At 37.4% G+C, this 12,213-nt stretch overlaps 2 protein-coding genes across 3 annotated transcripts in view; both read left to right on the plus strand.

The window, feature by feature from the left end:
• Window positions 1–473: 473 nt before the first annotated feature.
• Window positions 474–7,711, plus strand: LOC122073856 (syntaxin-32-like). The gene is made up of 5 exons (XM_042638528.1): window positions 474–959; window positions 4,731–4,981; window positions 5,760–5,935; window positions 6,562–6,762; window positions 7,373–7,711. Exons 1-5 carry the CDS (start codon window positions 728–730, stop codon window positions 7,530–7,532), a joined length of 1,020 nt encoding a protein of 339 aa, XP_042494462.1. The 5' UTR covers window positions 474–727; the 3' UTR covers window positions 7,533–7,711.
• Window positions 7,712–8,769: 1,058 nt separating this feature from the next.
• The window catches only part of LOC122075208, a 4,704-nt gene continuing 1,260 nt past the window's right edge, over window positions 8,770–12,213 (plus strand). Inside the window, exons 1-4 of one of the 2 annotated variants that reach the window (XM_042640168.1) lie at window positions 9,054–9,209; window positions 9,550–9,616; window positions 10,990–11,194; window positions 11,854–11,947. In XM_042640168.1, coding sequence (XP_042496102.1) covers window positions 9,188–9,209; window positions 9,550–9,616; window positions 10,990–11,194; window positions 11,854–11,947 — 388 coding nt within the window. In that variant the 5' untranslated portion in view covers window positions 9,054–9,187. Of the gene's footprint in view, window positions 9,210–9,549; window positions 9,617–10,989; window positions 11,195–11,853; window positions 11,948–12,213 lie in introns of both variants that reach the window. The other variant, XM_042640160.1, reaches the window with a different exon arrangement.

The raw sequence follows: 12,213 nt of genomic DNA on the forward strand, positions 1-12,213 counted from the left end.
CCCCCCCCCCCCCCCCTCCTTTTAAAGTCTCTCCAATTTCTTGCTCAATCTATGCGGCTCCAAGGATCTGAACCATTTATCGGGCATGACAGGCATGTGGCTAAATAGTTGAGTCTAGCATAAGTCCAAGGAAGATCAAGAATTTGATATTCTTCAAATAATAGTTAATAGTAGTAATATAGTAGTATGATAAAAAGCGTGGCCCAATGAACCCCTTGTTAGCCCTTTGTAGGTCCCCAACCGATATGGGGCCTAGCATGTGCACACATAAAAAAAAAACACACATACACAATACTTCTTGGGGCTTGAGTTCTCTATCCGGATGCATAGTATCTGCTAGTGCCTTTTAATATCTCTCCTTTCTCTCATAAAACGAACATATATGTCATTTCTTAGGAGAGAGAAGACAGACACACACAACTAGAAACGCTGGCATATGCAACATGGCAGCGTTCTTTTGCTTCCTTTTATTTCTGCGTAATATCCAGCGGCCCGTATTTTTGTACTGTGACAATGAGTTAATGCGTCTCTATCACATCATTTTTATCATAAATGAAAGTGGTGGAAATGGGTTTTATTTTCTCATGCTCAGTTGATCGTTTCTCCTTCAATTCTTTATGCCATCTTTAATTTTCCATTTCTCGTTCTGGATTCTCAATTGCTCCCGTTTTTGGATCTAGAAGGCCAAATTTTCGAGTGGCTCTAATCTCATAGGGATTTCTTCGAAATGCCTGCGAAATCTGTGCAATCTTCTTATCGGGATCGCTCACAGGAGTTCCTCACCGTAGCAGAGAGCCTTAAGAAATCTATTTCTTTGGCTTCAAATGGACAGAGCAGTAGCTCGAAACCAGAGGGATTGCGATCTGCGGCTTCCATCCAGTCGGAGTTTAACAAGAGGGCTTCGAAGATCGGATATGGGATCCATCAGACCTCACAGAAACTTTCCAAGCTTGCAAAATGTAAAGTAATTGATCTTTCCCACCAGTTACTTTCAACAATGATTGCACACAAATTTATATCTCATAGTACTTGCCCATCGTAGGAATTATAAAAAATGTTTATGTTCGTTGTTTTGAATTATTGATGGGTAACTTGTATGTTCTTTTTCTGTTTATTCAATATGAGAGATCTAAGCACGATTTAATTTTTTCAAAGTAATAATAGAGCACATGAAGCATCAAATCTGAAAATTTGAAGGGATTGGAATGCCATTGTTAAATCGTTAAAGGAAGTCTCCTTCTCCATCCTTTATTACATAATTGGTATTTGAATATCTATTGCCAGTCTTCAAGGGAGGATTTTACATGATGGTTCTTATTAACTTTGACTGGTTTAGCTCATGTGTATGATTTGTGAGTAATTTGAGATAGCATATGTTTTGAGGTTTAAATTAGATACTGGAAGAAAGTTCTCTTGCACCAAGAAAAAGAAGAATGCCATTTAAGAGGCTAGGTTCCAAGTCATGGATTGCAATGGTTTATACTAATTATTTCAAATGTAACACATGCATTTTAGCTATGGTTGGACAGGAGGCCGAGAAAATCACATTTTTTTTTAAAGCCTGGAAAGCAGTCCAATTGCCCAGGCAAACTGTCTATGAAAACCCATTAGAGGATAGACCAAAACGGTTGAATAGCCCCATCTAGGTCGTTGGAAAGTGAGACAACTTCAGTGCAAGATATTAAAAAAAAAAAATAGTAGAAAATAATTTTACCACAGGACGAGATTCTTCCACAACTCCATCGAGCACAATTTAATCTTGATCTGTAAAACATGAAGAGAGAAAATGGTTGACTGGTGTTATATGCAGGTCCACAGTGGAGCAGAAAGAAAGCTATTTGCAGAAATAACTTGTTTTTGTTCATGCAATTAATAGAATGAATAACTAATGTTCCAATAGGGAATTCATTTAACTAGTATGCTAGTGGATTCGGATTTAAAGACTGGAAGCACAATTGGAACTTTGGAAGGAACTGACCTATTATTCTTCAATCGAACCAATCCACTAAGAGCAGCAATCTGTAGAATAACAATCATGAACAGCAAAAGAGGCTTTCAAAAACAGATCCTACTAGTCTTTTATAGAAGTTAACTTCCACTAATGCCAGGACTGAAAATATCTTAAGAGGAAGAGGAAGGATCTGCTACTAAAAGGAGAAATCAGTAGAATAGGTAACAAATAAACTCCTAAATTCAAACATTATTAAAATAATAATAATTAAAAAAAAATCCCACGCTATTGCCAATGTACGATGGAGCACCTTTCTGTGGGTTAAGCAACTCTTTCATGCACCTAGAATTGTTGCTACTGACAAGTCTCTCAGTAGCACAAACCCTGAATCGGGGTGGGATTGTGGGAACCAGAACCCATTAGATGGGGATGAGGTCTAAATTCTCTTATATTGGGGGGGGGGGATTTATGGTATAGCCATCAATGATGATGCTGCTGGTTGCTGATATTGGTCCATATTTTATGAAATGGGCCATGGCCAGAAAGGAGTATCATAATGCTACCACATCATTCTCTAAGTAGTGTGTCATTTCTGTGAAAATGTAATAACTCATTATTGTTAGGTTACATTATGGAATCTTGTCTAATAAGGGAAATTGAAAATGTAGAAGAATGGCATCCAGGATTACACAATTGAACGTAGTGAAGGAAAGGGACATAAACTTACCAAGTCTGGTGCTTCACCCATCAAGAAAATTTGGTAATCAAATGATGGTTCTTGGTTAGGTTCTTTCTCTTGTTAACCTCAACTAGTATATTTATTGAATTTGTCAACGGTTGCTCAATCAGCTATTTTGGGAATGAAAAATGAGAAACATGGTTGCATTTTCTGAAATAACCATAGGGAGGTGCTGGTGGTTGTCAGAAGATGAGCGAGTATTAGAGTAGCAGCCGTTATGGATATCCCAAAGCTTTTAGCTTGAGTTACCCTGAGTGAGGTTACAGTTCTGTGCTGATTTGTTGTGAAAAGATCTTTCTTTAATTTTTTGTTTGTTTTAATGTCCCCAATGTTGAAGAGACCTGCAGTGGCCGAGTAACTCAAACTTCAATTAGTGATTAGTGGTAACCTTCTCTTAATAGATGCCACCTTTTTTTTTTTTTTTTTTTGAAGGTGCTCTTTCCAGTATGAGGGACTAGTCATAAATCATATGCAAAGACTCTCTTAATTTTGAGGTTATTATTTTCATTAATTTTCATAGTCCTTGATGTAAGGGAGTGATGGGTTCCTTGAAGCCTTGGTGATAGGTTTCAGAAATCCAGAATATAACAAGAATTACAGTGATTAAATAATGACTGGAATTGAAGAATAATCAGAAAACAGAAATCAGGTTAACAGGTGAACTTCAATAATCAGAGTGATTATGTTAAGAGAACAGAACCTGGAGCCAATCCAATGGTCAGATCAGAGTTACAGAAGAATCCTAATCAGATTAGGAAACTCTACAACTGGGAATCTATTTCAAAGTATGGACTGATCACAGAACATTATAGAGGTTCAAACAGATTAAGAAACATTAGTAAGGGAACTCAATAGACAATTAGCAATAATCACAGAATGGTTTTCTCTTTCTCTATTAATTCTATCTGTTACTAGTAAAAAAGAAGTATCTTGATGTTCCTCAACATGTTAGAAATCCAAAGGTGTCTATTATGCACCAGATAATGATTCTTACTAAAGGAGAAAAGGAGGAATGTGTAAATGAACTTTACAGTTTGCACCTTAAGCTAATTTAGATGAAATGGGTTGCACGTTATGAGAGCCACTGGTGGTCATATAATTAGTGAACCAAGTGAAACTTCAAACTTTGGAATTTGGAGGCAGTTTCTGGCATCCTTGTTTTCTCCCTAGGATCAAGGATCAAACAGTGTCTCGGTTGAAAGTTGTACAATTTAGCTTTCAGAACATTTATTGGTTCACCTTTGTTGTTTATACGCTTGAGGGTAAAGACCTAGTGAATGATGGCCCACCCCACCCAGGAGCTTATGTCTTATGGGAACTCATGGCTGGAAACAATCCTTATGGTTTTGATATTCAGTAGGAATAATAAGAATCCATGTCCAGGTTGGTTGGTGAGCCTAATGCTAGGAGACTACCTTGCTTGGTTCGGAGAGCAGCTTTTGGGTTAAAGATTTGTTTGTTGCTAAATGTTGTGGCATAAATGCCGAACTATTGACACTACTTGTTCAGGTGGGTGTACATTCCAAAGTGTTCCTGGTCCGCATGCACACGTCCGTAATTAACTTAGTGCAACATGGAAAATTTCATTGAGAGGAATCAGTAAAGATAAGAAAAACGGGTGAACATCAACATGTGTATTTGAGAGATTGTCATCGGGTTGAGCAGTGTCCACATAATTTTGTTGAGGTGTCTACATATGCATGCTGTCCTCTTTTATATTCTGTTGAGAGATCGGATTGCTCCACCTAAGTAGAACAAAAGGAGGAAGGTCCGAAACTCCGTTAAGGCACTAAACATGTGGGATCTCTACAAATGCTTTTGTTTGAAAGTTTTTTGGAATTATTACTAGAAAATGTGCATCTTACAGATATTTCTAAATGTATGCCTGCAATAAATATGCCTTGAAAGAAGTACACAGCAAAAGTAACTAGACTCTTTTACTTTTTTCTGAGCATTGATTTGGTCTCGTATTTTTGACTTCTTGTTTCATGCATTAGTATATGGTGCATAAGAGACTGAAGTATTATCCTCTTTATGCAGTAGCAAAGAGGACATCGGTTTTTGATGATCCAACCCTGGAAATCCAAGAGCTGACTGCAGTTATCAAGCAGGATATTACAGCACTCAACTCAGCTGTAGTGGACCTGCAGCTCCACTGCAACTCCAAAAGTGAAAATGGGAACATCTCTGCTGACACCACAAGCCACTCAACCACAGTTGTGGATCAACTGAAGAACCGGTTGATGAGTACCACAAAAGAATTCAAGGAAGTCCTAACCATGCGGACTGAGGTAAGGGGTTTTTATTACTGCCACTATAGTCCGCTTCACATATCTGCTTTCTTTTCAGCCTGAGTTTTGATGTTGAGAATCAAATTCCCATGAGTTTAGGTAGAGGTGCTTAATAAATTTAGATGTGATTTAACCTTTGTTTGCAGCAGTTTAGTTCCAATCAGCAGGGTTAACTCCTGCATTTCATTAGTTTCAACTCCTATTTTTAGAATTGATGTTGGATGATATTCGATGATCTGTCCTCCTTTTTTTTTTTTTTTGTGGTATTGTATGATGATATGCTTAGAACTTGTAATGAGTTGTGGAATATATATGCCTTAATGTCAGATGTTATAGTTGTTTTGAACATAAGATGCAAGTTCATGTAATAATTCCTTAATTATACGAGTATATTGCCCTATTTTTAAAATCTGAGTGTTTAAAACATATACCATCCGTTCTCCATTTTTTATCGTAATGTTTGGATATTTTCACCATTTAAAATCCGTAACATCTGTTTTCATTTTTTTGTTCCCATTTTTGTTAACTATGGGCCAGACTACTGATAGACATGCAAGGACATACATTGGGATTCATATCAATACAAGGGGCTATCTGATTGAATTAGACTTTGAAATTTGACATTCGGTTAGCGGTTGGAATAGCCACATCATCTATTCATGTGGCATATGAGAGAGGGACTTGGGCCGTGCAAAGGCCTTTTTGCCTTCTTGAAGTCGAAACTTTTTGCTATTTGAAAATTATTTTTAACCGATTTAGTTGTTTTGGGTTTTTGCAGAATATGAAGGTTCATGAGAATAGGAGGCAATTGTTTTCTTCCACTGCTTCTAGGGATACCACAAATCCTTTTGTTCGGCAGCGTCCATTGGCTTCCAAGACAGGTGCTAGTACCTCAACGACACCACCCCCTCCATGGGCAAATGGATCAGCATCTCCATCACAAATGTTTTCCAGGTAATAAAAAAAATTCCGTGCTTTCGAACACCCCAGTATGGAGGAGTGATATGATTCCGATCAAAGGAGCTAAAAGAGCTAGAGGCAGGCTTAAGATGACTATAGGAGAAGTTGTGAGGAATGACATGACCACAGTCTTGTCCCAAGTACGACCTTGGATAGAGCCTATTGAAGGGCAATGATCCATGTAGCCGACCCCATTTAGCTGAGATTCTCCTGACTTGTTGGGCTATGACCTTTCCTTTTACTTTCATTTCTCATCTCTTATCTCTCATCCTATAATCTCTTCATCCCCCCTGCCCTCTCATTTTTTTTTATGTTTGGACCTCAGTTTTCCCTACTTTGTTTTGTATGGATCCATGTAACTGATGGCATTAAGTTGGGATAAGGCTAAGTTTGTTGTAAAAAAAAATTGTGCTTTTGATTATGTTTGGATATGTTAGTTGTCCTGATAAAATAAGGATCATGCATTGGTGATATAGCAGAAGGATCAACTAAATTGGGAATGCAAGCTGAGGCCTTTTCTCTCCAATTTTATGGAAATACATATTTGGTTTGATCATTATACTGTGTGATTTCTTGCAAGAAATTTAAACCCATTGAAACATCTATCTTCGTCTTTCCAGGAAGTCAACGGATGGGGATACACAACCATTGCTACAGCAGCAACATCAACAACAACATCAGCAGTTAGTTCCATTACAAGACAGTTACATGCAAAGCAGAGCAGAAGCCCTTCAAAACGTGGAGTCAACCATTCATGAGCTGAGCAACATTTTCACACAACTGGCTACTATGGTTTCTCAACAAGGAGAACTTGCCATCAGGTGTTTTTTTTTTTTTTTTTACTTCTTTCCTATGTGCATGTGTTTTGAACAAATGTGCAAGACCTTCCATTGATTATAAATGGGACCATCAGACCACAGGCACATGCAGTCTAGACTACCTCTCAATGGGCTTCAGCCTTCAGTAGTAAAGTCTTTAGCTTTTCATTGTGCAATCTTGGGATAAAGTCACCCCACACTCTCACTTTGCGTAAAATGCACCTCCCTCCTTTGATACAGTTTTACCCTGCACTATTGTGCCTGTATCATACATCCATTAGATAGTATCTCAGATACTGTTCATGATTGACCTAAGAAAAGACTTACTCCCTTCTCTTAGACAGTCAACGAATAGCTTTTTTAATGGCCTTAAAATTTGGAGTTTTATAAGCCTGGTTACATGCAATTTTTGAGTCTTTCTACGTAAGAACCCTCAATAGTAGGATGCATCAATCCATTGTAGTTAGCTTTCATAATGTGCCAACAATGGATATGTTTCTGTCAAAATGCTGCATTGAACCTGTGTTTTCTGATCTAAGATTGATCAATTCAGCATGTTTTGATCCCCTTGGATCTATCTGGACTCAAGGATGATTTTTCACTATCATGCTAGGATTGATGAGAACATGGACGACACATTGGCAAACGTCGAGGGGGCACAGGGGCAGCTGCTGAAGTATCTTAATAGCATCTCATCTAACCGCTGGCTGATGATCAAGATATTCTTTGTATTGGTTGTATTCCTCATGATTTTCCTATTTTTTGTAGCTTAGAAATATACTGTAAATAATCAAAACTAGAAATAGAAGGAAAAACGTCAATGCTCTTCCAAATGTGATAAGTGAGTGCATTTTTAATATGATTTGTGTTGGAAAATGACATTTTTCGGTTATTTATGTATGGACTATGTACAATAGAAGCAGAATTAGTGAATTCAATTTTATTTATGTTAGTTTTTATTTCAGGGAAGTGGACTGGTGGGATGTTAGAACAGTGAGACCCTACCTTTAAATCCTTTCAGGAAAAGTTGAAATTAAGATTAAATTGGAAGATACCTATCATCTGCATGCATATTAAGCTTTTCTTGTCTGACAATAGTTGTAGATTTAAACTTGTTCGTAACAGATTTGATATATGATGAATGAAAACTTCCCAAGGCCATCGAACCATATCACGCTCCAACATATCAATTAGACTTTGACAATCAATCCAGATGGTGGTGGTTGGTGCATGAGGCTCGAGGCTCGAGGCTCGAGTCTCCTAACTTCCGATACTTCATGGTCTGAGAGGGGCAAATGTTCGCAGTCTTATCCCCTAATCTAGATGGTGGTGGTAGTGGTTCATAGTTGTCTTGTTTTTGGTGATCCCTCAAAAACTCCCATTGTTTTAGACTTCTGTGCAGTCCCTTCATATTCAAAGTTTAAAGTAACACCGAAAAAAAAACAAAAAAAGGGACCAATCCAGTGCACGAGGCTTTTACTACTACAAGGTCTGGGAAGAGCAAGTGTATATGCAGCCTTACACCCAACAAATTTTTTATCAATCACAAGAACTGAAGCCCTATCTGCTTCACCACTGTTATCCACAAAACACCCGTAACATATGATGATACAAGATGAGGAAAGGGAAAACGTCATTGTATGCTTCTAAGTTTTAAAGTTAATGCACCAGAACAGGAAAAGGGAAAATCTCTCTTATATTTACCCCAAAAAACTTATCCTTTTTTTCATTTTTTTTTTTTAAATAATCTCAAACTTCTTTTCTAATTCACACTAAAAAAAATAAAAAAAATAAAAACTTCCTTTTATCTAATCATTTTTTTTTCCTATCCTACCAGACAACCAGATTTTATTGTTTGTTGGCCATTTCTTTTATTTTCATCTTAAGAACCTTTTTCTTTTCTTTTCTAATCATTTCTTCACAACCAAACAGAGTCCCTTATTTCATAATTGAACGGTTGAGAAACTGACCTCAACAGGAACCATGGAATTGGAAGTAAACGTGGGTGCCACTGTGAGAAACAGAGAGTAAAGGATAGGTAGGAAGGGGGGAAGGGGATAACACGAAAGAGTTCATTTTTGGGGTGGAGAGATGGGAGGAGGAGGGATGCTAAGCAATGCCTTTCGCTCCGGCGTTGGAGGAGCGCAAGATGCTCTCTCTAGGTCCTTCACTACCATTAACAATAAGCCCACCTCTGACATCCTCTCTCTTTCGTCCTCTTCGTCTTCTTTTGCTTCTACTCCACTCAACCTTCCCGTGTCGGCAACTTCCCCTACTGTGCCAAACTGGGCTTCTTGTGCTTCTTCCTACTTATGTAATAGTGATAGGTGGGAATTGGAATCTGTCAATGAAGATGAGCAGGATAGAGGAAGCTTGGTTTTTGATAATTATGTTTTTGGTGCTGTTCCTTCTCTGGACGAAGTAGAAGATGCCGTCTCCTCTCTCAAACGGTATAAATGCTTTCTTTTTCTCTCCAATAATATATTTTTTCTTCTTCTTTTGCTTCTGATTTATGAAAGAGCAGAGTAGGACTAAAGTTCAGTGTTTTTTGGTTTTTTTGCTTCTCTTTTGATTGTTTTACTATTGTATCAGTGTGGAGTAGATGGAAAATATTTGGTTCTCTCTAACAGTAAGATGGGTTTTGCGGATAAATTCCATAATACATGCCTGAGCTTTGCACTCTACTCTCTAGGGAAACATCATCAGAGGATCTAAATAGGATCTGCATAAATAAATTGATGGGACTATTCCCTTTGACTGGTAATTTGATCCTTGTTTTGTAACTTTCAGGGTCGAGAATCTTGTACAGATCCAATCAGCGTGACCCAAACTCATGTAGGATTTCCATACATCACAGGTGAATTAGGTGTTCATAATTCAGTTGAGTCTCTGTCAATTGAGATCCTTTACATCTAGGTTGATTCTTGTTGTCATCTCTAAAAGGGATGACTTGATGTATGATGCAAATTTCGAATGATGCATATACAATTTTGATCCTTGAACATGGTTGCACCAGTTGGGACCTGAAGGCAACCAATCTGTCTGAAAATTAAACTTGCACAAATAGGCTAGAGATGTCATTGGGTGATATAAAATCCAACACAAGTTTGATCAAGTTATAGAATTTCTTAGTATCCTGGTAATTTGTTGATCTTAATTATTACTATTGACTTGGCATAGGTCTCATAAAGTTGGAGTGTTGCAATCATGGTGATGCTGATATCTCCCTGCCCATCTTCTGTGAACCGGGGGGTGGGGGGGGGTGAGATAATGCATGAATCCTATCTTCGGCGTCATTTTGTTTTGTATAGTGTTTATATAACGTTACTAGTGTTGATTGGGGTTTATGTGTCAAGTGGTTGAGGCAGATTTAATATTATAAATATTCTAATTATTTAACTATAGAGGTTCCTCTCTCTCTCTCTCTCTTAAGTTGGAATCTGTAAAGTCATGAAATCTTGTTATAATTTAAAGGATAAAAGAGCTCAGGTGAGCTGATTCTGTTTGCCTTTCGTTGTTTCTAGTGTTTCTTCAGCTTTCTTCAGTAAGGATCTTGAGAGGATAGTGTTCCCCCTTGTGCTGACATCTTGGTGTGTACTAGTAGGTTTAGAAAACTGGTACTTTCTAAGATCTTGTGAAGGCCCAGCGTTGTTTGGATGGTTTTCCATATTGATGAATTGAACCAGGAAAGTTATCAAATTCTTGATTTTATTTTTTTTTGTGATCCTTGTTCTTAAGGTTCATAAATCTGCAATGATGACATATCAAGATTTTTCTGCGTTTGGTTATCTCAAAAAACTGAGAGGGGTCATTCTGGATTTTCTGCATTTGACTGATCTCTGGATTTTTATTGGTACTTGGTTATTATTCAAGGAGTTGGTTCTTTACTTGTCCTGCATCAAGTAGCATGCATGTCATTGGAACATCATGTCGCTACTATCTCATCTAAGACTAATACAGATCAAATTCTGTGTATCCAAAAATATTACTCCCATACCGACTTTAAAATTCTATTGTATTCTAAAAAAATTGGGTCCTTTCAATTCAATCTTATCAAATGGAACTGAAGGCATGCTTCTCCTTTTTGAGGCATACTGTATAAAGATGCTATGTTTTGTATCAAATATTTAGTGCTTCAGGTTTGTTCTAGCCCTGTCTCTTGCGTAGTTGCAATTGTAGCAATTCTACAAGCATGAAATCCCACAGATGATAATGGTTTTGTAAATGTAGGATCATTGCTCCAGCCTTATATTCACAGTTCTTTGAAGATAGATTGGACAAGGACATACCTGATCGTGTTGCAGATCCAGCCAGGTCAGAGTTGGTTGGGATTGAATCCAACCTCCATCTTTACAATCCAAAACTGTCTCAATCTCATCGGTATGGATGGGTTTATGAAGCTTTCCATTTACTGCAGACACAGCCATCTATTCAGGTACTTCTAATATTGATCCTGGTTTCATTATTGATATTGATATTTGGCAGGAGTTGATTTTTTCTCGCTATTTGTTTCTTGGCACAAATTATCTTGAAGTGTCTTTAAAAAAAAAAAAATATGTAAAACTCTTCTATATTTATATTCTCCAGTTATCCAACTGCTTGCTATTGTAATCTGAGAGTCTATCAATGAACGGCTTTAGGTGAAATTATTTCTAGTCATAATATTCCCATTATTAGTGATTATGGTCGACAACGAAATTATACCATTTTGGATGATACATGTATAGCATGGATGACCTTTTCATGAGAACCACTGAAGTGCTTGAGTGAGAAATTGAGACCTTGGTGCTATATAATAGTGTGGTTGAGTTGCATCTTGGTTATTTCAGGCTAATGAAATGGCAACAATGTGCTTAATCTCTTTAACTTGTTTCACATTGTTGCAAAAAACGTTCACCTTCGGTATAACTAATTAAAGTAGTGAATGATGATTTCTCTTGCTCCTATCCTTGTCTTCTCAAGTTGGGAATTGTGGTGCCAAAGAGTCTATTTGAAGTAAACATTTTTTGTTTTACTTGTGGACTTCTCTCAGAGTGCCTTGTGGATTCTGATTAACTTTTCTTTATGTCAATTTTGGATCCTGATTGTCTGTAGAGAATGGTCACTTCATTATCTTCTGATAAAGCAGTCTGGGATGCTGTCTTGAACAATGAGGTGGTGAAGAAGCTGAAGGAGTCATTGTGCATAGGTTTGTGAGAAGCTTGATGAATCTAGTAAATGTTGTTTCTAATGAAAGTTCCATTTGATTAAATGCTCTGCAAGGAAAGAAGTATCACATTTATATGTTCCCCACCCACCACCACCAACCCCAACAAACCCCCCCCCCCAAAAAAAAAAAAAAAAAAAAAAAAAAAAAAAAAAAAGAATTCTCCAAATTTCGGAAGGTTCCTATTAATCTACAGTGCATGATTAAGAATGAGGGTTTCAGCTTATGTTTGATGTGGTGTAGAGCAA

This window comes from Macadamia integrifolia, chromosome 1 (genome assembly GCF_013358625.1).
Source record: "Macadamia integrifolia cultivar HAES 741 chromosome 1, SCU_Mint_v3, whole genome shotgun sequence".
In the NCBI taxonomy this organism is placed as follows: Eukaryota; Viridiplantae; Streptophyta; class Magnoliopsida; order Proteales; family Proteaceae; genus Macadamia; species Macadamia integrifolia.

Excerpts from the sequence above, each read along its gene's own strand:
- LOC122073856 (XM_042638528.1), top strand. The coding sequence starts at position 728 with ATGCCTGCGAAATCTGTGCAATCTTCTTATCGGGATCGCTCACAGGAG. Across the intron at positions 960-4,730 it reads ACTTTCCAAGCTTGCAAAAT|TAGCAAAGAGGACATCGGTT; the intron begins GTAAAGTAATTG and ends CTCTTTATGCAG. Across the intron at positions 5,936-6,561 it reads CCATCACAAATGTTTTCCAG|GAAGTCAACGGATGGGGATA; the intron begins GTAATAAAAAAA and ends TCGTCTTTCCAG.